The sequence below is a fragment of the Bombina bombina genome, chromosome 4 (assembly GCF_027579735.1).
Source record: "Bombina bombina isolate aBomBom1 chromosome 4, aBomBom1.pri, whole genome shotgun sequence".
Taxonomy (NCBI): domain Eukaryota; kingdom Metazoa; phylum Chordata; class Amphibia; order Anura; family Bombinatoridae; genus Bombina; species Bombina bombina.
The window spans coordinates 1042989956-1043015616 of NC_069502.1; the positions used below are offsets into that span (position 1 = coordinate 1042989956).

The following is a 25661-nucleotide window of genomic DNA, read 5'->3' on the forward strand; positions in this document are numbered from 1 at the left end:
TCTAAGGTCGCATGGGTGGAAAGTGAACGTGGAAAAGAGTTCTCTGTTACCACTCAGAAGGGTCCCTTTTCTAGGGACTCTTATAGATTCTGTAGAGATGAAGATTTACCTGACGGAGTCCAGGTTATCAAAGCTTCTCAATGCTTGCCGTGTCCTTCACTCCATTCCAAGCCCATCAGTAGCTCAGTGCATGGAAGTAATCTGCTTAATGGTCGCGGCAATGGACATAGTGCCATTTGCGCGCCTACATCTCAGACCGCTGCAACTATGCATGCTAAGTCAATGGAACGGGGATTACTCAGATCTGTCCCCTTTGCTAAATCTGGACCAGGAGACCAGAGATTCTCTTCTCTGGTGGTTGTCACGGGTTCATCTGTCCAAAGGAATGACTTTTCGCAGACCAGATTGGACGATTGTAACAACAGATGCCAGCCTACTAGGCTGGGGAGCAGTCTGGAACTCCCTGAAGGCTCAGGGATTGTGGACTCAGGAGGAGAAACTCCTCCCAATAAACATTCTAGAATTAAGAGCAATATTCAATGCTCTTCTAGCTTGGCCTCAGTTGGCAACACTGAGGTTCATCAGATTTCAGTCGGACAACATCACGACTGTGGCTTACATCAATCATCAACGGGGAACCAGGAGTTCCCTAGCGATGTTGGAAGTCTTGAAGATAATTCGCTGGGCAGAGTCTCACTCTTGCCACCTGTCAGTGATCTACATCCCAGGCGTGGAGAACTGGGAGGCGGATTTTTTAAGTCGCCAGACTTTTCATCCGGGGGAGTGGGAACTTCACCCGGAGGTATTTGCCCAACTGATTCATTGTTGGGGCAAACCGGATCTGGATCTCATGGCATCTCGCCAGAACGCCAAGCTTCCTTGTTACGGATCCATGTCCAGGGACCCCGGAGCGGTGCTGGTAGATGCACTAGCAGCCCCTTGGGTTTTCAACATAGCTTATGTGTTTCCACCTTTTCCGTTGCTACCTCGACTGATTGTCAGGATCAAACAGGAGAGAGCATCGGTGATTCTGATAGCGCCTGCGTGGCCACGCAGGACCTGGTATGCAGACCTAGTGGACATGTCGTCCTGTCCACCATGGTCTCTACCCCTGAGGCAGGACCTTCTAATTCAGGGTCCTTTCAACCATCCAAACCTAATTTCTCTGAGGCTGACTGCTTGGAAATTGAACGCTTGATTCTATCAAAGCGTGGGTTTTCGGATTCGGTTATTGATACATTAATACAGGCTCGGAAACCTGTTACCAGAAAATTTTACCACAAGATATGGCGTAAATATTTATATTGGTGTGAATCCAAGAGTTACTCATGGAGTAAGGTTAGGATTCCTAGGATATTGTCTTTTCTACAAGAGGGTTTAGAAAAGGGCTTATCCGCTAGTTCACTAAAGGGACAGATTTCTGCTCTGTCTATTCTTTTACACAAGCGTCTGGCAGAGAATCCAGACGTACAGGCTTTTTGTCAGGCTTTGGCTAGGATTAAGCCTGTGTTTAAAGCTGTTGCTCCTCCGTGGAGCTTAAACTTGGTTCTTAAAGTTCTTCAGGGTGTTCCGTTTGAACCCCTTCATTCCATTGATATTAAGCTTTTATCTTGGAAAGTTCTGTTTTTGATGGCTATTTCCTCGGCTCGAAGAGTCTCTGAGTTATCTGCCTTACATTGTGATTCTCCTTATCTGATCTTTCATTCAGACAAGGTAGTCCTGCGTACTAAACCTGGGTTTTTACCTAAGGTTGTTTCTAACAAGAATATCAATCAAGAGATTGTTGTTCCATCCTTATGTCCTAATCCTTCTTCAAAGAAGGAACGTCTTTTGCATAATCTAGACGTGGTCCGTGCTCTGAAGTTCTACTTACAGGCCACTAAAGATTTTCGACAAACTTCTTCTCTGTTTGTCGTTTACTCTGGACAGAGGAGAGGTCAAAAGGCTTTGGCTACCTCTCTCTCTTTTTGGCTTCGTAGCATAATACGCTTAGCCTATGAGACTGCTGGACAGCAGCCTCCTGAAAGAATTACAGCTCATTCCACTAGAGCTGTGGCTTCCACCTGGGCCTTTAAGAATGAGGCCTCTGTTGAACAGATTTGCAAGGCTGCAACTTGGTCTTCACTTCATACTTTTTCCAAATTTTACAAATTTGACACTTTTGCTTCTTCGGAGGCTGTTTTTGGGAGAAAGGTTCTACAGGCAGTGGTTCCTTCTGTTTAATGTTCCTGCCTTGTCCCTCCCATCATCCGTGTACTTTAGCTTTGGTATTGGTATCCCATAAGTAATGGATGACCCATGGACTGAACACACTTAACAAGAGAAAACATAATTTATGCTTACCTGATAAATTTATTTCTCTTGTAGTGTGTTCAGTCCACGGCCCGCCCTGTCTATTTGAGGCAGGTTCTATATTTTAAATGATAACTCCAGTCACCACTGCACCCTATAGTTTCTCCTTTCTCGTCTTGTTTCGGTCGAATGACTGGATATGACATGTGAGGGGAGGAGCTATATAGCAGCTCTGCTTGGGTGATCCTCTTGCAACTTCCTGTTGGGAAGGAGAATATATCCCATAAGTAATGGATGACCCGTGGACTGAACACACTACAAGAGAAATAAATTTATCAGGTAAGCATAAATTATGTTTTTCATAACTGACTTTAAAATGTTTAAATGGAAGAGAGGTAACGTTCAGGATTAGTGGGGATTTGGCAGGTTTTATGGGGAATAGGGATAGGTGAGTAAGTAGAAATGGAAAAAAAGAATAGAAAGTATCTGTTAAAAATTAGTGAGACATAAAATAACATTAATAAGATGCCCTAATGTGATGAAGTATTTTTTCATTGCACTATTGCTTGAACAAAGCTGTGTTTAACCTCCTCAAAGGGATTAACAATATAATTAAATTTAGCAATTCACTACTGGTCCTGAACTAAACACTAAACCAATCAGAGACAAGTATACTTGTGTCTCCACCAACCATTGGCTCTGTTCAGCCTAGGCAGTGGATTGCCACTCTGTAATGGGTTAACACATGGTTAAAGTCTGCTCCAAAGTTTAAACCTGAAGTTCTTTTCAAGTAGTAGTTTAGCAATGACATTCTAGCACATTAGAACCTATGTCCCTATATGAAAAAGGCACAAAATAAAGAAAAAATAATACAGTTTTTAGAATCCCCTGGATTAAGAGGCTTTCGGCCAGATTACGAGTTTTGCGTTATGAGCGGCTCGGTACTAACTTGCAAGCTATTTCCACCGCTCACCTCCCTATAGCGCTGCTATTACAGGTTTGCAAAAACCCAGCATTAGCAGGCAATATTGCAGCGTAGAGTAAAATTGAGCTCCATACCTCACTCCAATACCAGCGCTGCTTTGAGCTGGTTTTACATGCTCTTGCACGATTCCCCCATAGACATCAATGGGGAGAGCCGGCTAAAAAAAAGCCTAACACCTGCAATAAAGGAGCGTAAAACCCTTTAACGCTGCCCCATTGATTCCTATGGGGAAAGAAAATGTATGTTTAAACCTAACACCCTAACATAAACCCAGAGTCTAAACACCCCTAATCTGCTGCCCCTAATGTCGCCGAAAACACCTACATAAAATTAATAACCCCTAATCTGCCGCCCTCAATGTCGCCGCCACCTACATAAATTTATTAACCCCTAATCAGCCGCCCCCAACGTCGTCACCACTATACTAAATTTATAAAACCCTAAGTCTAACCCTAAAACCCCTAACTTTAATATAATTAAAATAAATCTAAATAAAAATTCCTATCATTAACTAAATAATTCCTATTTAAAACTAAATACTTACCTGTAAAATAAACCCTAAGATAGCTACAATATAACTAATAGTTACAGTGTAGCTATCTTAGGTTTTATTTTTATTTCACAGGCAAGTTTGTATTTATTTATTTTTTTGTATGTATTTTATTTTTTAACTAGGTAGACTAGTTAGTAAATAGTTGTTAACTATTTACTAGCTACTAGTTAGAATAAATACAAATTTACCTGTAAAATAAAACCTAACCTGAGTTACACTAACACCTAACATTACACTAAAATTAAATAAATTACATTAATTAAATACAATTAACTAAATTACAAAAAAAATACAGAAAATAAAAAAAAATTATCAATTATTTAATCTAATTACACCTAATCTAATAGCCCTATCAAAAAAAAAAACTGCCAATAGCCCTTATAAGGGCCTTTTGCAGGGAGTTTCCCCAAAGAAATTAGCTCTTTTACCTGTAAAAAAAATAATACAAACAACCCCCCAACAGTAAAACCCATTACCAACACAACCAACCCCCCAAATAAAATCCTATCTAAAAACCTAAGCTCCCCATCGCCCTGAAAAGGGCATTTGGATGGGCATTGCCCTTAAAAGGGCATTTAGCTCTTTTTCCGACCAAACCCTAATCTAAAAATAAAACCCACCCAATAAACCCTTAAAAGACCTAATACTAACCCCGAAGATCCACTTACAGTTTTTGAAGACCCGACATCCATCCTCAACGAAGCGGCACAAGTCCTCATCGAAGCCGGCAGAAGTCTTCATCCAAGCCTGCAGAAGTCTTTATCCAGGCGGCATCTTCTATCTTCATCCATCTGGCGCAGAGCGGCTCCATCTTCAAGACATCCGGCACGGAGCATCCTCTTTAATCGACAACTCTTCAAGAATGAAGGTTCCTTTAAATGACGTCATCTAAGATGGCATCTCTTGAATTCCGTTTGGCTGATAGAATTCTATCAGCCAATCGGAATTCAAGGGACGCCATCTTGGATGACGTCCCTTAAAGGAACCTTTATTCAGGAAGAGCCGTCGATTGAAGTTGATGCTCCGTGCCGGATGTCTTGAAGATGGAGCCACTCCACGCCAGATGGATGAAGATAGAAGATGCCGTCTGGATGAAGACTTCTGCTGGCTTGGAAGAAGACTTCGGCCCGCTTGGATGAAGACTTCTGACTGCTTCAATGAGGACTTCTGCCGCTTCATTGAGGATGGTTGTCGGGTCTTCAAAAACTGTAAGTGGAACTTCGGGGGTTAGTGTTAGGTTTTTTTAAGGGTTTATTGGGTGGGTTTTATTTTTAGCTTAGGGTTTGGGTGTAAAAAGAGTTAAATTCCCTTTTAAGGGCAATGCCCATACATATGCCCTTTTCAGGGCAATGGGGAGCGTAGTTTTTTTTTAGATAGGATTTTATTTGGGGGGTTTGTATGGTGGGTTTTACTGTTGGGGGGTTGTTTGTATTATTGTTTTACAGGTAAAAGAGCTGATTTCTTTGGGGAAATGCCCGCAAAAGGCCCTTTTAAGGGCCATTGGTAGTTCATTGTAGGCTAGGGGTTCTTTTATTTTGGGGGGGCTTTTTTATTTTGATAGAGCTATTAGATTAGGTGTAATTAGTTTAAATATTTGATAATTTATTTTTTAGTAATTTAGTTAATTGTATTTAATTAATTTAATTTATTTAATTGTAGTGTAAGGTTAGGTGTTAGTGTAACTCAGGTTAAGTTTTATTTTATAGGTAAATTTGTATTTATTTTAGCTAGGTAGCTAGTAAATAGTTAATAACTATTTACTAACTAGTCTACCTAGTTAAAATAAATACAAAATTACCTGTAAAATAAAAATAAACCCTAAGCTAGCTGCAATGTAACTATTAGTTATATTGTAGCTAGCTTAGGGTTTATTTTATAGGTAACTATTTGGTTTTGAATAGGAATTATTTAGGTATTATTTGTAATTTTTATTTAGATTTATTTTAATTATATTAAAGTTAGGGGTGTTAGGGTTAGACTTAGGGTTAGGTTTAGGGGTTTATAACTTTAGTATAGTGGCGGCGATGTTAAGGGCATCAGATTAGGGGTTAATAACAGTATTGTAGGTTGCGGCGATGTTAGGGGCAGCAGGTTATTGGTTAATAATATTTAACTAGTGTTTACGATGCAGGAGCGCGGCAGTTTAGGGGTTAATATTTTTATTATAGTGGCGGCGATATCAGGAGCGGCAGATTAGGGGTTAATAATTTTATTTTAGTGTTAGCGATGCGGGAGGGCCTCAGTTTAGGGGTTAATAGGTAGTTTATGGGTGTTAGTGTACTTTTTAGCACTTAAGTTATGAGTTTTATGCTACGGCGTTGTAGCATAAAACCCATAACTACTGACTTTCAGTTTACGGTATGTATCTTGACGGTATTGGCTGTACCGCTCACTTTTTGGCCTCCCAGGCAAACTCTTAATACTGGCGCAAAGGAAGTCCCATTGAAATAGGACTTTTGGAAAGCTGCGGTAGTTACGTTGTGTTACGGCCAAAAAAGTGTGCAGTGCAGCTAGACCTGCAAGACTCGTAATACCAGCGGTAGTGAAAAAGAGCCATAACGCTGCTTTTTCACTCATACCGCAAAACTCGTAATATAGCCGTTTGTTAGTTATATAACATAATAGATTATCATTAAAACTATGAATGATAAAGTGAAGATACACACACACACAAGAAAAACTGTTAAAAGGATATGAAACCCCCATTTTTTTTTTTGTTATTAAGACGGAACATACCATTTTTTCCAATTTAATTATGTTATCAAATTTGCTTTGTTCCTATGGTATTCTTTGCTAAAAAAAATGCCTAAGTAGGTATTGTCTGGAGCACTACAAGGCATAAAATAGTGCTGCTATCTAGTATTCTTGCAAAACAAGTGCATGCTCAAGATCTTACATTCCTGCATTTCAACAAAAGATTTCAGGAGAATGGAGAAACTTTGATAATACAAGTAAAATAGAACGTTTCTTCATAAATGGAAAGAGTCTGCAGCAGCATTCATTACTTTTGAGAATTTAAAACCTGGCCACCAGGAGGAGACAAAGACACCCCAGCCAAGGCTTAAATACCCCTCCTACTTCCCTCATCCCCCAGTCATTCTTTGCCTTTCATCCCAGGAGGTTGGCAGAGAAGTGTAAGAAATTTCGATAGTCTCTTATGGAGGGTAGTACTCTTCGGCATGGGGCTGGAGTTTTAAGTAGTCCTGTCAATCTCTTGGTGAGAGCATGGGTGAAAGTTAGAGTCCGGAGATGCAGGGAGAATCTTTCTGCGAAACTATCCCGACTTAAAGTAACAGCTCCATAAGCAATCAGCATTGACAAGTTTTTCTCCCTGCTTCTCTCAAGTCCATGGCAGAGGCGAAGCTACTATCTGTCACACTTGAAGGGCCGTGTTCCTGTTCCACGGCGTAGATTCCAGTAAGATTGTTTCATTTTACTTTCATCATGATTGTATTGTAATAATATTGTTTTCCCGAGAGGCTTCCACCTTTCGGGACTAACTATAACTTAGGTTCTCAGTGAGGCTCCTTTGTGTCTTGGAATCAAGGGTTAATATCTCCTAAAGGGAGGTTATTGAACAGGGGGGTTTAATTATGTTTATGTGATTCAACCTGCTTATGTGTAGTGTTACTTAGGCTCATGGCTTGTAAAACATAATGGCCTTGGGAAATGGCGCACTTTTTCTGCACTGTACGGTTCACCTGGTGACCGGGCGTGGTTCCGTTTTGGCTCTCCATTTCCATATTCCTGACCGTGTTGTGACGGAAAAATTCTGCTCCGCTGGTGTCTGGTTCATAGGAGGTGGTGAGTGCCCCAGCCATTGGGGGTGTCAGGTGCAGTTTACATTTTCTAATTTGGTCCGTTTTTTGTATCCAATACCCGGTTATGGAAGATTCTGATATTGTGGAGACAGAAGTCTCTAGTTCAGATTCTGCTTCTTGTAACAAATTGGCCTATCGGTTATGCTCCAAATGCCATTTTAGAGTGCTCAATTCCTCGGGATCAAGGAATCAAGGGGCCGCTAAGCCGTCCGCCTCTGAGGGTTCTGTCCCTCAAGTGACGAGTTCCCTACCACCATCTTTCTGTTGGAGAATCCCATCCTTAATGGACCTGGGAATTCTCAGTCTTCTCCTTCGAATGGCTTGCAGAATTAGATGTGAGGATGACGTAATCTTCTTATAGTTTTGTTTCTTGAATATCCCTTTCCAGTTCTGAGCTTGGAAGAACAGGATCCTTGTTGGGCTGGTCCTGCGGGTGTGTCTGTTCTTCTTGGGTGATAGCCTACGGGTTGCCTTAGCCTTTATTTTAATCCGGTTAGGATGATTTTATTATTTGGTTTGAGCTCAGGTTTATTATATATTTCCTTCGGGAATTTTTTGTCTGGAATAGATACTCGCGATTTTGATCACACTGTTTACTTCTACGAAAGTTTGTTCTGGTGTGTGGACATGTGTAGTCCTATGTTTGTCTGTCGATTATATGCGGCCTTGACAGTTATGACCCTTGGTTTCAGGCTGGTCCTGATTGGGTTCAGATCCTTCTGTCTTGCGGCCTTTTTCGGACAAGTGGCGCCTGTTCTGCCGGCTGGTCTGGTTAGGGCGCAGAGTGCTTCACATTATTATTTGTGTTATTTCTTGTTTTTATTTTACAAGTTTTATCTTAGCATTCTGAGAGGACCTGAGGGTCACTAAGGCATGAGGGATTGGTTCAGTCCTTATTTGCTTTTCAGACTGGGACTCGTTGAGGTTCCGCTGCGATGCACTCAGTTGTTTCTGCTATTTCGTCGGAAATTAGAGTGTTTCCTTCTCCATGTGGGTTGGAGGTTTGAAGGTCTTAGAGCTTCCTTTCCACCGGTTCCTGGCGGTTTTCGCCCTTCAGAGGCTCTTTGGAATTGTCCTTTTTTTGGTTTTGTTCCTTTTGAAGTTCTGTTCCTTCGGGTCGAGATTTCTGGACTTTGTCCGTTTCTCCTTAGTGGTTTTGACCGCCTTATGGGGAGGGCCGCATGGCTTTTCCTAATTCGGGAGTTGGTTGTTTCCTTATTAGGGACATTAGGCTGTGTTGTCTCCTTCATCCGAGCTTCGCTTAGGGTTTTTTTGCTACCGGGTTTGGGTTGCTCTGCATTCCTTTTCTTTGGGTGTGGTCCTCTGGTTACGTACCCCTGAGTAAGATTGGAGACTAGCCTTTGTTCTATTCGCTCTTCAGGTGACTTTGTCCTCGATGTTCTCCCTTTTTTTCTAGAGTCTTGGCGCACTTCTGTCGAGCCTTAGCTCCTTTTTGGAGTGTTGGACTACTGCAAGGGGTGTTATCTTCCGTTTGTGTTGGGACTTATGAGTAAGTCTTGTTCCGTTCTCCGGGTTAGTCCGGTTATTCCCCTGTGAGGTCTGATTCTTTTAGATGGGGTATTTGTGTTCCCTGGGGTGTTATTTTGTTTTAAACAATTCTGGGGCCTGAGCCGATAGTTTTTGTTTGGGATCGTTCAGAATGTCCGGAGCCTTAGATCCTGTGGCTGGTTCATAGTGATCCAGTTTTTCCGGGGGTCATAGGCTAGGGCCTAAGGACTGGCTTGTTGAGCCTGTTAGCAGTTTTACCATGTTATCTGTGCACTTTTGGATACACTCCTTATAGCTTGCCTTGTCCTTTGAACTATGTATGCTCCCCTTCAGGGGGAGTTCTTCTGTGTTCCTCAGGACGTCTGGATGATTTAATTTGACTTTTGTTTTCATTAGACTATGGCTCATGTCTTGTGAGGATGTACGCTGTCCTTATATATACTCTTACCTTTGGGGCGGTAGTTTGTCCTCCTGTGGAGGAGGAGTTTCCTCTCTCTGGAGGGTCGTTGTCCTGTGTGCAGGAGTTTGGAACAGGTGTTTTTATCCTGTAAAGGAGAGCAGTCTGCTCTTCTCGGATTGTATTGTTCCATCTGTGGAGCTTGAAGTCTCCATGTTGAGACTGTCATAGAGTGTGCTAGGTCTTCATAGGGATCTACTGCTTTTTTTTCTATGTTCATCTAATATGGGGTTCTCCTTGAGAGTACCTGTTTGAAGGAGCTTTTTGAGTTGGTTCCCAAGCTCTGTTGGGGTGGGTGAGTTCACCCCATTCTGTCCTTTACTGGTGATTGGGGTATTTTCTGTTCCCCTGTTTTTCAGACCTGCCTGTTGCTTGGGCTGGTCTGGGGTTGGAGCAAGACCTGGGATCTATTGTTCGTCCCCAGGTTCTTTGAGGTTTGGTGAGTCTCCTTGAGGTTCTGTGCTTTCTCAGTGTTCAAGATATGTGAGGACTGGGGGCTTTTGGATAGCCTGTGCTGTGCCCACTGCTTAGTGGATGTTGAGCAGTCTGACGGTTTAGTGTTTGATATCTATCTTCAGCCTCTCTTTACTTGTTTGCAAATTTTCCATTTTTTAGAGTCATCCTAGTATGACTATGACGTGTGGTGTTTACTCAGGTGTTCGCCTCTCTGGGTTGCTGCACGTGTTTTAATTCTGAATATTTTTATATTTTGAGTTAACTTGCGACTTGAGGACTCCGTCTTTGGTTGTCTTTAGGGTGTGGTTGTACTGTATTTAGAAGAAGTTTTCTTCTCCGTTTCAGATTCCGGTCTTAACCTTGTGGTTTCTGTACAATCTGGGGTCTGGGCGTTGCCTTCCTTGTTTCTCAAGACCGGTTAGGGTCTCTGTGAGCTTGGCTCGGTTCTAGGGGTTCCTTATTTTTATTTGGAACTTGCTGCTCCCTATTTCGGGTCCCTTCGGGAATCCTTAATTTTTTCTTCCATGTTTTCTCCCTTTTGGAAGTTTACGGTAGTTGATCCCTTTCTCTAGTAAGAGTTGTGTTGTTGGGGACCGACTGCTGGGCGACGGTGTCTCCTGGAGGCGTGTTGGCTCAGTCGTGTCTTTTCTGCGGTCTCTAGCAAGGCGTATGGACTATATGCGGGTCAGTGTCCTTGGGGCCTTTTCCTTTTATTTTCAAAGTTTCCTCGGCTTCGGAAACTGTGGGTAGGGATTGTAGACCTAGTGCCCTCAGAATGGGCTGCCTTTTGTACCCTCCCGTTTTAGCATTGTGTCCTCTATAGCTTGGGTATTGTTTTCCCAAAAGTAATGAATGCAGCTGTGGACTCTTTCCATTTATGAAGAAAAACTTAAATTATGCTTACCTGAGTTTTCTTTTCTTCAGATGGAAAGAGTCCACAGCTCCCCGCCCAGACTTTTCTATGGGGCATCCGTTATTTCTATTCTTCTGGCACCTTTTCACCCTGATGTATCTTCTACTGTTCCTTGTTCTTCGGCAGAATGACTGGGGGATAAGGGAAGTGGGAGGGGTATTTAAGCCTTTGGCTGGGGTGTCTTAGCCTCCTCCTGGTGGCCAGGTTCTGAATTCCCAAAAGTAATGAATGCAGCTGTGGACTCTTTCCATCTGAAGAAAAGAAAATGATCAGGTAAGCATAATTTAAGTTTTCTTTCATGTAATTAGCAAGAGTCCATGAGCTAGTGACGTATGGGATATACATTCCTACCAGGAGGGGCAAAGTTTCCCAAACCTCAAAATGCCTACAAATACACCCCTCACCACACCCACAAATCAGTTTTACAAACTTTGCCTCCTATGGAGGTGGTGAAGTAAGTTTGTGCTAGATTCTACGTTGATATGCGCTCCGCAGCAGGTTGGAGCCCGGTTTTCCTCTCAGCGTGCAGTGAATGTAAGAGGGATGTGAGGAGAGTATTGCCTGTTTGAATTCAATGATCTCCTTCTACGGGGTCTATTTCATAGGTTCTCTGTTATCGGTCGTAGAGATTCATCTCTTACCTCCCTATTTAGATCGACGATATACTCTTATATATATATACCATTACCTCTGCTGATTTTCGTTTCAGTACTGGTTTGGCTTTCTACAAACATGTAGATGAGTGTCCTGGGGTAAGTAAGTCTTATTTTCTGTGACACTCTAAGCTATGGTTGGGCACTTTTTTAATAAAGCATTTAGGCGCCAAATAATGTGGGCGTCTTATTTGGCGCTAAAAAAATATGGGCGTCGCTTTTGTCTCCACATTATTTAAGTCTCATTTTTCTTTGCTTCTGGTTGCTAGAAGCTTGTTCCTTGGCATTTTTTCCCATTCCTGAAACTGTCATTTAAGGAATTTGATCAATTTTGCTTTATATGTTGTTTTTTCTCCTACATATTGCAAGATGTCTCACGTTGCATCTGAGTCAGAAGATACTTCAGGAAAATCGCTGTCTGGTGCTGGAACTACCAAAGCTAAGTGTATCTGCTGTAAACTTTTGGTAGCTGTTCCTCCAGCTGTTGTTTGTATTAATTGTCATGACAAACTTGTTAATGCAGATAATATTTCCTTTAGTAATGTACCATTACCTGTTGCAGTTCCATCAACATCTAATGTTTAGAATGTACCTGATAACATAAGAGATTTTGTTTCTGAATCCATCAAGAAGGCTATGTCTGTTATTCCTCCTTCTAGTAAACATAAAAAATCTTTTAAAACTTCTCTTTATACAGATGAATTTTTAAATGAACATCATCATTCTGATTCTAATGACTCTTCTGGTTCAGAGGATTCTGTCTCAGAGGTTGATGCTGATAAATCTTCATATTTATTTAAAATGGAATTTATTCGTTCTTTACTTAAAGAAGTACTAATTGCTTTAGAAATTGAGGATTCTGGTCCTCTTGATACTAAATCTAAACGTTTAGATAAGGTCTTTAAATCTCCTGTGGTTATTCCAGAAGTTTTTCCTGTTCCTGGTGCTATTTCTGAAGTAATTTCCAGAGAATGGAATAATTTGGGTAATTCATTTTCTCCTTCTAAACGTTTTAAGCAATTATATCCTGTGCCGTCTGACAGATTAGAATTTTGGGACAAAATCCCTAAAGTTGATGGGGCTATTTCTACCCTTGCTAAACGTACTACTATTCCTACGTCAGATGGTACTTCCTTTAAGGATCCTTTAGATAGGAAAATTGAATCCTTTCTAAGAAAAGCTTATCTGTGTTCAGGTAATCTTCTTAGACCTGCTATATCATTGGCTGATGTTGCTGCAGCTTCAACTTTTTGGTTGGAAACTTTAGCGCAACAAGTAACAGATCATGATTCTCATAATATTATTATTCTTCTTCAACATGCTAATAATTTTATCTGTGATGCCATTTTTGATATTATCAGAGTTGATGTCAGGTTTATGTCTCTAGCTATTTTAGCTAGAAGAGCTTTATGGCTTAAAATTTGGAATGCTGATATGTCTTCTAAATCGACTCTACTTTCCATTTCTTTCCAGGGTAACAAATTATTTGGTTCTCAGTTGGATTCTATTATCTCAACTGTTACTGGTGGGAAAGGAACTTTTTTACCACAGGATAAAAGATCTAAGGGTAAAAACAGGGCTAATAATCGTTTTCGTTCCTTTCGTTTCAACAAAGAACAAAAACCTGATCCTTCATCCTCAGGAGCAGTTTCAGTTTGGAAACCATCTCCAGTCTGGAATAAATCCAAGCCTTCTAGAAAAGCAAAGCCAGCTTCTAAGTCCACATGAAGGTGCGGCCCTCATTCCAGCTCAGCTGGTAGGGGGCAGGTTACGTTTTTTCAAAGAAATTTGGATCAATTCTGTTCACAATCTTTGGATTCAGAACATTGTTTCAGAAGGGTACAGAATTGGTTTCAAGATAAGACCTCCTGCAAAGAGATTTTTTCTTTCCCGTGTCCCAGTAAATCCAGTGAAAGCTCAAGCATTTCTGAAATGTGTTTCAGATCTAGAGTTTGCTGGAGTAATTATGCCAGTTCCAGTTCTGGAACAGGGGATGGGGTTTTATTCGAATCTCTTCATTGTACCAAAGAAGGAGAATTCCTTCAGACCAGTTCTGGATCTAAAAATATTGAATCGTTATGTAAGGATACCAACGTTCAAAATGGTAACTGTAAGGACTATCTTGCCTTTTGTTCAATAAGGGCATTATATGTCCACAATAGATTTACAGGATGCATATCTGCATATTCCGATTCATCCAGATCATTATCAGTTCCTGAGATTCTCTTTTCTGGACAAGCATTACCAGTTTGTGGCTCTGCCGTTGGGCCTAGCTACAGCTCCAAGAATTTTTACAAAGGTTCTCGGTGCCCTTCTGTCTGTAATCAGAGAACAGGGTATTGTGGTATTTCCTTATTTGGACGATATCTTGGTACTTGCTCAGTCTTTACATTTAGCAGAATCTCATACGAATCGACTTGTGTTGTTTCTTCAAGATCATGGTTGGAGGATCAATTCACTAAAAAGTTCATTGATTCCTCAGACAAGGGTAACCTTTCTGGGTTTCCAGATAGATTCAGTGTCCATGACTCTGTCTTTGACAGACAAGAGACGTCTAAAATTGATTTCAGCTTGTCGAAACCTTCAGTCACAATCATTCCCTTCGGTAGCCTTATGCATGGAAATTTTAGGTCTTATGACTGCTGCATCGGACGCGATCCCCTTTGCTCATTTTCACATGCGACCTGTTCAGCTCTGTATGCTGAATCAATGGTGCAGGGATTACACAAAGATATCTCAATTAATATCTTTAAAACCGATTGTACGACACTCTCTAACGTGGTGGACAGATCACCATCGTTTAATTCAGGGGGCTTCTTTTGTTCTTCCGACCTGGACTGTAATTTCAACAGATGCAAGTCTTACAGGTTGGGGAGCTGTGTGGGGATCTCTGACGGCACAAGGAGTTTGGGAATCTCAGGAGGTGAGATTACCGATCAATATTTTGGAACTCCGTGCAATTTTCAGAGCTCTTCAGTCTTGGCCTCTTCTGAAGAGAGAATCGTTCATTTGTTTTCAGACAGACAATGTCACGACTGTGGCATACATCAATCATCAAGGAGGGACTCACAGTCCTCTTGCTATGAAAGAAGTATCTCGAATTCTGGTTTGGGCGGAATCCAGCTCCTGTCTAATCTCTGCGGTTCATATCCCAGGTATAGACAATTGGGAAGCGGATTATCTGTCGCCAAACGTTGCATCCGGGCGAATGGTCTCTTCACCCAGAGGTATTTCTTCAGATTGTTCAAATGTGGGAGCTTCCAGAAATAGATCTGATGGCGTCTCATCTAAACAAGAAACTTCCCAGGTATCTGTCCAGATCCCGGGATCCTCAGGCGGAAGCAGTGGATGCATTATCACTTCCTTGGAAGTATCATCCTGCCTATATCTTTCCGCCTCTAGTTCTTCTTCCAAGAGTAATCTCCAAGATTCTGAAGGAATGCTCGTTTGTTCTGCTGGTAGCTCTGGCATGGCCTCACAGGTTTTGGTATGCGGATCTTGTCCGGATGGCCTCTTGCCATCCGTGGACTCTTCCGCTAAGACCAGACCTTCTGTCGCAAGGTCCTTTTTTTCCATCAGGATCTCAAATCCTTAAATTTAAAGGTATGGAGATTGAACGCTTGATTCTTGGTCAAAGAGGTTTCTCTGACTCTGTGATTAATACTATGTTACAGGCTCGTAAATCTGTATCTAGAGAGATATATTATAGAGTCTGGAAGACTTATATTTCTTGGTGTCTTTCTCATCATTTTTCTTGGCATTCTTTTAGAATTCCGAGAATTTTACAGTTTCTTCAGGATGGTTTAGATAAAGGTTTATCCGCAAGTTCTTTGAAAGGACAAATCTCTGCTCTTTCTGTTCTTTTTCACAGAAAGATTGCTAATCTTCCTGATATTCATTGTTTTGTACAAGCTTTGGTTCGTATAAAACCTGTCATTAAGTCAATTTCTCCTCGGAGTTTGAATTTGGTTCTGGGGGCTCTTCAAGCTCCTCCTTTTGAACCCATGCATTCATTGGACATTAAATTACTTTCTTGGAAAGTTTTGTTCCTTTTGGCGATCTCTTCTGCCAGAAGAGTCTCTGAATTATCTGCTCTTTCTTGTGAGTCTCCTTTTCTGATTTTTCATCAGGATAAGGCTGTGTTGCGAACTTCTTTTGAATTTTTACCTAAGGTTGTGAATTCCAACAACATTAGTAGAGAAATTGTGGTTCCCTCATTATGTCCTAATCCTAAGAATTCTAAGGAGAAATCGTTGCATTCTTTGGATGTTGTTAGAGCTTTGAAATATTATGTTGAAGCTACTAAGTCTTTCCGAAAGACTTCTAGTCTATTTGTTATCTTTTCCGGTTCTAGAAAAGGCCAGAAAGCTTCTGCCATTTCTTTGGCATCTTGGTTGAAATCTTTAATTCATCATGCCTATGTCGAGTCGGGTAAAACTCTGCCTCAAAGGATTACAGCTCATTCTACTAGGTCAGTTTCTACTTCCTGGGCGTTTAGGAATGAAGCTTCGGTTGATCAGATTTGCAAAGCAGCAACTTGGTCCTCTTTGCATACTTTTACTAAATTCTACCATTTTGATGTATTTTCTTCTTCTGAAGCAGTTTTTGGTAGAAAAGTACTTCAGGCAGCGGTTTCAGTTTGAATCTTCTGCTTATGTTTTCATTAAACTTTATTTTTAGTGTGGATTATTTTCAGCAGGAATTGGCTGTCTTTATTTTATCCCTCCCTCTCTAGTGACTCTTGCGTGGAAAGATCCACATCTTGGGTAGTCATTATCCCATACGTCACTAGCTCATGGACTCTTGCTAATTACATGAAAGAAAACATAATTTATGTAAGAACTTACCTGATAAATTCATTTCTTTCATATTAGCAAGAGTCCATGAGGCCCGCCCTTTTTTGTGGTGGTTATTATTTTTTTGTATAAAGCACAATTATTCCAATTCCTTATTTTATATTCTTTCGCACTTTTTTCTTATCACCCCACTTCTTGGCTATTCGTTAAACTGATTTGTGGGTGTGGTGAGGGGTGTATTTGTAGGCATTTTGAGGTTTGGGAAACTTTGCCCCTCCTGGTAGGAATGTATATCCCATACGTCACTAGCTCATGGACTCTTGCTAATATGAAAGAAATGAATTTATCAGGTAAGTTCTTACATAAATTATGTTTTTTTGTTTGTTGTTTTTTTTTTTATTCCATGCTATATCTGAATTGCAAAAGAAAAAGATTGGGTTTTTAATGTCCCTTTAGACCATTTTTGCTACAGGGTGTCTTTTTAATGTCTCTCTTTAATTGTCTGTGGTATGTTTTGGAGGTAGAAACCTACATCTCTAACTGGATGTGTAAAGTAAACCCCAGGCACAAACTAAAAATGAATGTAGAAGTAAAAAAATAACTGCTGAATCAAATGTAAAACAACCTCCAGTGTAGCCCCTTTAGCCTAAGGGGATCATCTTTTAAATAATCAGGCAATCACAAATCAACTCTGCCCATTTTCACATCTTTCTGATAATAGCAACAATTGTAATAGCTAAATTGTAAATCTAAATTTCCTAACAAAAATCAGCTGTTTAAAAGTAATGCTTTAATACTCAAATAATAGGAGCGTGCACAATATTTAGTTATTTTGAAAGATATAAAATAACACTGATTTCTATTGTGTTTATGACAGAGGACCATGAGAAAAACATGGTTTTAAATGAAGATCCTATAGTGTCTTCTGACGAGAAGAAAGATCTTTCTGATGATGATGAAGGAAATAATGGTACTAACGAGTCCGAGGAGGATTCAGCTGAAAATTCTGCAGTGGAATATTCTTCCGATGTTGAGGAAGAAGAGGAAGCAGACCAAGAGGAAATAGACAATCTTCAGAAAGACCAAGACTACAATCATGAGAATGAAGGGAACCTCTCCCAAGAGGAACAGGGAACCACTCCTGAATCAGAAAGTGTATTGAGACAACGAAGAACTGAAGGAACTTCGGATTAACAAAGAGTTGTCTTTCTTACCTGTGTTCATCTTAAAGGACCAAAGATATATGTGCCCAAATTATTTTTCTAAATGTAAATTCCAAAATACCTAATATAAGTAAACGATGATGAAAGTAATTAATTTGGGACATAGAAGAGCAGCATTTTATTACACAACACCATTTCATAGTTCTACAGATAATTAAAGCGTATAGTAAATTTCAAGCACAAAACCATTTCCTTCCTGTAAAAAATATATATATAATAATGTTTTATTTTCATAAACTTTAGAAGCTTGTTTATGTAGTTTTTATATTAATGTTCTAAAATATGTTTGGGTCCTGTAATTTATCATTTGTGATAGGTTAATATGTAATTTACATTACTATTCATCAATTATTGGAATCAGGTTTTTATATAGTTGGAAAGAAAACCATTTAGTAACTGAGTGTATTTAAAGCATCAATGAAGGTCATGCCCGGAAAATGGAAGGAACTTATTTGCTTTTTTTTTATGTATGTAAATACATCTGTTCTGATAAGCCATTTATTCTGTGAAACCAGACATTTGATAACATTTGTTTTGTATGGTTGTTTACATTTTTTTATTTTCATTATATATCTAACCATGCTTGCACTTTTTAATACAGTATTAATCTGGCTTTTGTGTAATATCTTAAATATTCTTGTCTGGATTACATTAATCTTCTCCGGCAGAGTTTTTTTTAATTTATCTGTCGGTCTAGATAAATAGAGTGTAGAGTTTGGTTTATTTATACAGCAACATTTTCTTGCTGGCTGATGATTTATTCAGCATCATTTTGTTTGAAAGTTAAAGATTTAGTTATTTAGATTTAGATTAGAAGTAGGGTCTATTTACATATTATTTTTTTGCTGATATCTTAAATTGCTATAGTGGTTTTTCTACTAGTGGGGTATGAAAATGAAAACTTTAAAAGCTTACAAACCATAGTGCTATGAGCATTTTTCTGTTCTGGGTTAGCCATTTTAACAAGCCCAACACAAGCCTAGATTACAAGTAGAGCACAACTGTTATCACTTGGTGCATTATTTTGCCCTTGTCTTCACACAATCAATATTGGTCAATAGAGTATTACATGTTGTTAGTTAATCACAAAAAGACATTTCAGTCCCACTTCAGGAGCCTATTGATAGTCCTTTCTTCATGCACCAAGGTCAACTCTTCTTACAATCACAAAGTTCATCCACTGAAAGAAATACAAAAGAAGGCTCTCCAATGGCACAATATCTTTGATACTACCAGAACACTGATCCCATCTCCACACACAAAGGATGGATACTCACAAATGAGAAGCACTATATCAGCGCAGTCTGGGGGAATTTGGAGCTTCCCAGCTAACTCATCTCCGGTACTTGTCACTGTGATATTTCTGGCTTATATGTAGCCAAAAGGAATTATCCGAAACAGCACACAAAAAACCTTTTTGGCAAATTCACAAAATGTTATTAAAAACATATTAAATACTGCAACGCGTTTCCCAGGACAAATGGTATTGCTTCCTCATGCTAGTTGAGCTAGCTGGGGATCTCCTAATTCACCCAGACTGAGCTGTTTGCACCGATATAGTGCACCTAATTTGTGAGTGCCCATCCTTTGTGTGTGGTTTCTTTTTTTGTATTTCTTTTAGTGGATGTTGTTAGAATTTTTAAAGTGAAGCATTTTAACTCGCCCAAGAGAGATAGATTATATATATATATATATATATATATATATATATATATATATATATAATTTCCCAAGGGAGATAAGCACAGTCTTACAGAGTTGTCACAGCTGACAGGGTGCATTTTCGGTGTTATATTAACACCTTTGTCCAATGTCAAATCACAGAACAAAACATGTCCCCATTTGACAAAGGTGTTAATATAACACCGAAACGTTATGTCTTTATGATACGTGCTTGAATTGGAATTAAAATTGGATATTGTGTTCAAGTCCAGTGAGGGCCTTTTTTCTATGATGGAAATTATATATATATATATATATATATATATATATATATATATATATATATATAAACCTATACTTTTAAAGGATAGTGCAAAACAGTACTAGCTCGCTCATCGCCAGATACGTTTATACTTGTGCGCTATTCTAGTATTAAAGGGATATGATTTCATGATTCAAATAGAGTATACAGTTTTAAACTACTTTCTAATTTACTTCTATTATCATTTTTTCTTTGTACTCTTAACATCTTTTGTTTGAAAAGCAGACATATCCTAAGTAACCTGCACATTTCTGGAGCAGTAAATGGCAGCAACTTTGCAAGAATGTTATCCATTTGCAAGAGCTCTATTTCCTGCCATATAGTGCTCTAGACACCCACTATCTCTTCAATAAAGAATATCATCAGAACAAAGCAAGTTTGATAGAAGTAAATAGGAAACTTTTTTTTTTTTTTAAATTGTATGCTCTGAATCACAAAATAATTCTTTGGGGTTTCATATCCCTTTAATAGCCACATTCTATTGGCAATTCATATACACCTTAAAATGTTACAGAAACACCACTCAGCGTTGCACATTCAATTTAGCCAACATAAATAATGAACAGAAATCGGTTACTTAAGAGAAATTAAGCATTCCGTGCTATATCACACGAGTACTGTGTCGCTAAAGTGATAAATATTAATCATCCATTAGTACCACAAAGCAAAAATGTACAATACATTGTGTGCCAGCAGTGTTTCAGCTCCATACCACTTGCATTTGTATGCTTCACTTGTAATCTAGGCTACAGTCAGCAAGTAACAGATCTAGTAAAATGTATTGTTAAAAAAAAGATTTACACCCATGGGGCTGCAAAGCTTCAATGTTTGATTATTATATTATACTACTCAAAATGTTGTACGTTTTCTTCTTTTTAAATTGTGCTTGTGTTGCTGAAAGACATTTTAAAATGTAATATATTTTAAAATATAATCATTTTATCACCATTGTATGTTTCTTTTTTTTTTCTTTCTTTTTTTTAATTCTTCTTTATTGCGTTTTTCAAATATGGTACAAACGTCAAATGCAATACAATTACATTAACTATACTATTTTCATATAGAGTTTGAGAATCTTAACCAGCGTAATAGGTAGAGTTTTGATTACTGATCATATAGGACCTGATAATATAAGAAAAAAAAAAGAAATAACTTTCCTCAGTCCATACACGGTCCGTTGATGATTACGTAACCAGTAAGTGCGTATTTTGTGCGTTTATGAATATTCAAGGTAGAGTTTAATTAGGTTATGTACCCAAAAATGTAATGGTTGAGAATACTGGCAGTGAAAAAGGCAAGGAAATAAATACATGTATTGTGCACTATAATTTGAGGATTAAGGAGTGGATAAAATGTATGTATTCGCATAGATGTTTAATTATCTTGAAGAGTAAAGGGTGGGAAAAAGGGGAGAGGGATGAGGGAGAAAAAATATATATATATTTCTCTTGTAAGGTGTATCCAGTCCACGGATCATCCATTACTTGTGGCATATTCTCCTTCCCAACAGGAAGCTGCAAGAGGATCACCCACAGCAGAGCTGTCTATATAGCTCCTCCCCTAACTGCCACCTCCAGGCATTCTCTTGCAGCTCTCGACAAGCATGGAAGCAGTTAGAGAGATGTGGTGTAATTTAGTTGTTTTTCTTCAATTCAAAAGTTTATTTTCAAATGGTACCAGAGTTGTACTATTTTGGTCTCAGGCAGAAAATAGAAGAAGAGTCTGCCTGTGGTCTCTAAGAGAGAGGTAACTTCAGCTTGGGGAATGGCGTGCAGGGTATCCTGCTATGAGGTATGTGCAGTCTAAATTTTTCAAGAGAAATGTATATGCTAGAAAATGCTGTTGATACCGGATTTATTTAAGGTAAGCCTGATTACAGTGATTTAATAACGACTAATATCATGCTTACTATTAGAGGTAACACTTATTATTTTTTCAAATTACTGAAATATTAAATGTTTGCTGGGAGTGCTTAAACTTTTTCTCTTGTTAAGTGTATCCAGTCCACGGATCATCCATTACTTATGGGATATTCTCCTTCCCAACAGGAAGTTGCAAGAGGATCACACACAGCAGAGCTGCTATATAGCTCCTCCCCTAACTGTCATATCCAGTCATTCACTTGCAAGCCTCAACCAAGATGGAGGTCGTAAGAGGAGTGTGGTGTTTTATACTTAGTTTATTCTTCAATCAAAAGTTTGTTATTTTTAAATGGTGCCGGAGTGTACTGTTTATCTCAGGCAGTATTTAGAAGAAGAATCTGCCTGCGTTTTCTATGATCTTAGCAGAAGTAACTAAGATCCATGGCTGTTCTCACATATTCTGAGGAGTGAGGTAACTTCAGAGAGGGAATGGCGTGCAGGTTTTCCTGCAATAAGGTATGTGCAGTTAATATTTTTCTAGGGATGGAATTTGCTAGAAAATGCTGCTGATACCAAACTAATGTAAGTAAAGCCTTAAATGCAGTGACAGCGACTGGTATCAGGCTTATTAATAGAGATGCATACTCTTATAAAAATGTAATCTAAAACGTTTGCTGGCATGTTTAATCGTTTTTATATGTATTTGGTGATAAAACTTATTGGGGCCTAGTTTTTTTCCACATGGCTGGCTTGAATTTGGCCTAGAAACAGTTTCCTTAGGCTTCCCACTGTTGTAATATGAGTAGGAGGGGCCTATTTTGCCGTTTTTTTTGCACAGCAAAAATTACAGACACAGACATCCAGCTTCTTCCTGCATGATCCAGGACATCTCTGGACGGCTCAAAAGGCTTCAAAGTCGTTTTTGAGGGAGTTAAAAAGCCACAGTAGAGCTGTGGCAATTGTTGTGACTGAAAAAAAAAAAAAAAAAAAGTTTTTGTCTTTTATTATTTTTTGGGTATTAAGGGGTTAATCATCCATTTGCAAGTGGGTGCAATGCTCTGCTAACTTGTTACATACACTGTAAAAATTTCGTTAGTGTAACTGCCTTTTTTTCACTGTTATTTAAAATTTTGACAAAATTTGTGTTTCTTAAAGGTGCAGTAACGTTTTTTTATATTGCTTGTAAACTTGTTTAAAGTGTTTTCCAAGCTTGCTAGTCTCATTGCTAGTCTGTTTAAACATGTCTGACACAGAGGAAACTACTTGTTCATTATGTTTGAAAGCCATGGTGGAGCCCCATAGGAGAATGTGTACTAAATGTATTGATTTCACCTTAAACAGTAAAGATCAGTCTTTAACTATAAAAGAAATATCACCAGAAGATTCTGACGAGGGGGAAGTTAACTCTCCCCACGTGTCAGACCCTTCGCCTCCCGCTCAGGGATGCACGCTAATATGGCGCCAATTACATCAGGGACGCCCATAGCAATTACCTTGCAGGACATGGCTGCAATCATGAATAATACCCTGTCAGAGGTATTATCCAGGTTGCCTGAATTAAGAGGCAAGCACGATTGCTCTGGGGTTAGGAGAAATACAGCGCGCAGATGCTGTAAGGGCCATGTCTGATACTGCGTCACAATATGCAGATCATGAGGACGGAGAGCTTCAGTCTGTGGGTGACATCTCTGATTCGGGAATCCTTATTCAGAGATTTCTAATTTTAAATTTAAGCTTGAGAACCTCCGTGTGTTGCTTGGGGAGGTATTAGCTGCTCTGAATGACTGTAACACAGTTGCAGTACCAGAGAAATTGTGTAGGCTGGATAAATACTATGCGGTACCAGTGTGTACTGATGTTTTTCCTATACCTAAAAGGCTTACAGAAATTATTAGCAAGGAGTGGGATAGACCGGGTGTGCCTTTTTCCCCACCTCCTATATTTAGAAAAATGTTTCCAATAGACGCCACTACACGGGACTTATGGCAGACAGTCCCTAAGGTGGAGGGAGCAGTTTCTACTTTAGCAAAGCGTACTACTATCCCGGTTGAGGACAGTTGTGCTTTTTCAGATCCAATGGATAAAAAATTGGAGGGTTACCTTAAGAAAATGTTTATTCAACAAGGTTTTATTTTACAGCCCCTTGCATGCATTGCGCCTGTCACGGCCGCGGCGGCATTCTGCTTTGAGGCCCTGGAAGAGGCCATCCATACAGCTCCATTGACTGAAATTATTGACAAGCTTAGAACACTTAAGCTAGCTAACTCATTTGTTTCTGATGCTATTGTTCATTTGACTAAACTAACGGCTAAGAATTCCGGATTCGCCATCCAAGCGCGTAGGGCGCTATGGCTTAAATCCTGGTCCGCTGACGTGACTTCGAAGTCTAAATTACTCAACATTCCTTTCAAGGGGCAGACCTGGTTTGAAGGAAATTATTGCTGACATTACTGGAGGTAAGGGTCACACCCTTCCTCAGGACAGGGCCAAAGCAAAGGCCAAACAGTCTAATTTTCGTGCCTTTTGAAATTTCAAGGCAGGTGCAGCATCAACTTCCTCCGCTTCAAAACAAGAGGGAACTTTTGCTCAATCTAAGCAGGCCTGGAAACCTAACCAGTCCTGGAACAAAGGCAAGCAGGCCAGAAAGCCTGCTGCTGCCTCTAAGACAGCATGAAGGAACGGCCCCCTATCCGGCGACGGATCTAGTAGGGGGCAGACTTTCTCTCTTCGCCCAGGCGTGGGCAACAGATGTTCAGGATCCCTGGGCGTTGGAGATCATATCTCAGGGATATCTTCTGGACTTCAAAGATTCCCCTCCACAAGGGAGATTTCATCTTTCAAGGCTATCTGTAAATCAGATAAAGAAAGAGGCATTCCTACGCTGTGTGCAAGACCTCCTAGTTATTGGAGTGATCCATCCAGTTCCGCGGACGGAACAAGGACAAGGTTTTTATTCAAATCTGTTTGTGGTTCCCAAAAAAGAGGGAACCTTCAGACCAATTTTGGATCTAAAGATCTTAAACAAATTCCTCAGAGTTCCATCTTTCAAAATGGAAACTATTCGGACCATCCTACCCATGATCCAAGAAGGTCAGTACATGACCACAGTGGACTTAAAGTATGCCTACCTTCACATACCGATTCACAAAGATCATCATCGGTTTCTAAGGTTTGCCTTTCTAGATAGGCATTACCAATTTGTAGCTCTTCCCTTCGGCTTGGCTACAGCCCCGAGAATCTTTACAAAGGTTCTGGGCTCACTTCTGGCGGTTCTAAGACCGCGAGGCATAGCGGTGGCTCCGTGTCTAGACGACATCCTGATACAGGCGTCAAGCTTTCAAGTTGCCAAGTCTCATACAGAGATAGTTCTGGCATTTCTGAGGTCGCACGAGTGGAAAGTGAACGAGGAAAAGAGTTCTCTATCCCCACTCACAAGAGTCTCCTTCTTAGGGACTCTTATAGATTCTGTAGAAATGAAAATTTACCTGACGGAGTCCAGGTTTTCAAAACTTCTAAATGCTTGCCGTGTTCTTCACTCCATTCCGCGCCCTTCGGTAGCTCAGTGTATGGAGGTAATCGGCTTAATGGTAGCGGCAATGGACATAGTGCCATTTGCGCGCCTTCATCTCAGACCGCTGCAATTATGCATTCTGAGTAAGTGGAATGGGGATTACACAGTTTTGTCCCCTCTACTAAATCTGAATCAAGAGACCAGAGATTCTCTTCTCTGGTGGTTGTCTCGGGTACACCTGTCCAAGGGTATGACCTTTCGCAGGCCAGATTGGACAATTGTAACAACAGATGCCAGCCTTCTAGGTTGGGGTGCAGTCTGGAATTCCCTGAAGGCACAGATTTCGTGGACTCAGGAGGAGAAACTCCTTCCAATAAATATTCTGGAGTAAAGAGTGATATTCAATGCTCTTCTGGCTTGGCCTCAGTTGGCAACACTGAGGTTCATCAGATTTCAGTCGGACAACATCACGACTGTGGCTTACATCAACCATCAAGGGGGAACCAGGAGTTCCCTAGCGATGTTAGAAGTCTCAAATATAATTTGCTGGGCAGAGTACCACTCTTGCCACCTATCAGCAATCCATATCCCAGGCGTGGAGAACTGGGAGGCGGATTTTCTAAGTCGTCAGACTTTCCATCCGGGG

General features: G+C 40.0%; 1 protein-coding gene across 1 annotated transcript in view; it reads left to right on the forward strand.

The window, feature by feature from the left end:
* The window catches only part of TMX4 (thioredoxin related transmembrane protein 4), a 275350-nt gene extending 254760 nt beyond the window's left edge, over window positions 1–20590 (forward strand). The window contains exon 8 of the mRNA XM_053712168.1: window positions 17313–20590. Within this exon, the coding sequence (XP_053568143.1) occupies window positions 17313–17629 (317 nt within the window). The 3' untranslated portion in view covers window positions 17630–20590. The remainder of the gene's footprint in view (window positions 1–17312) is intronic.
* Window positions 20591–25661: the final 5071 nt, after the last annotated feature.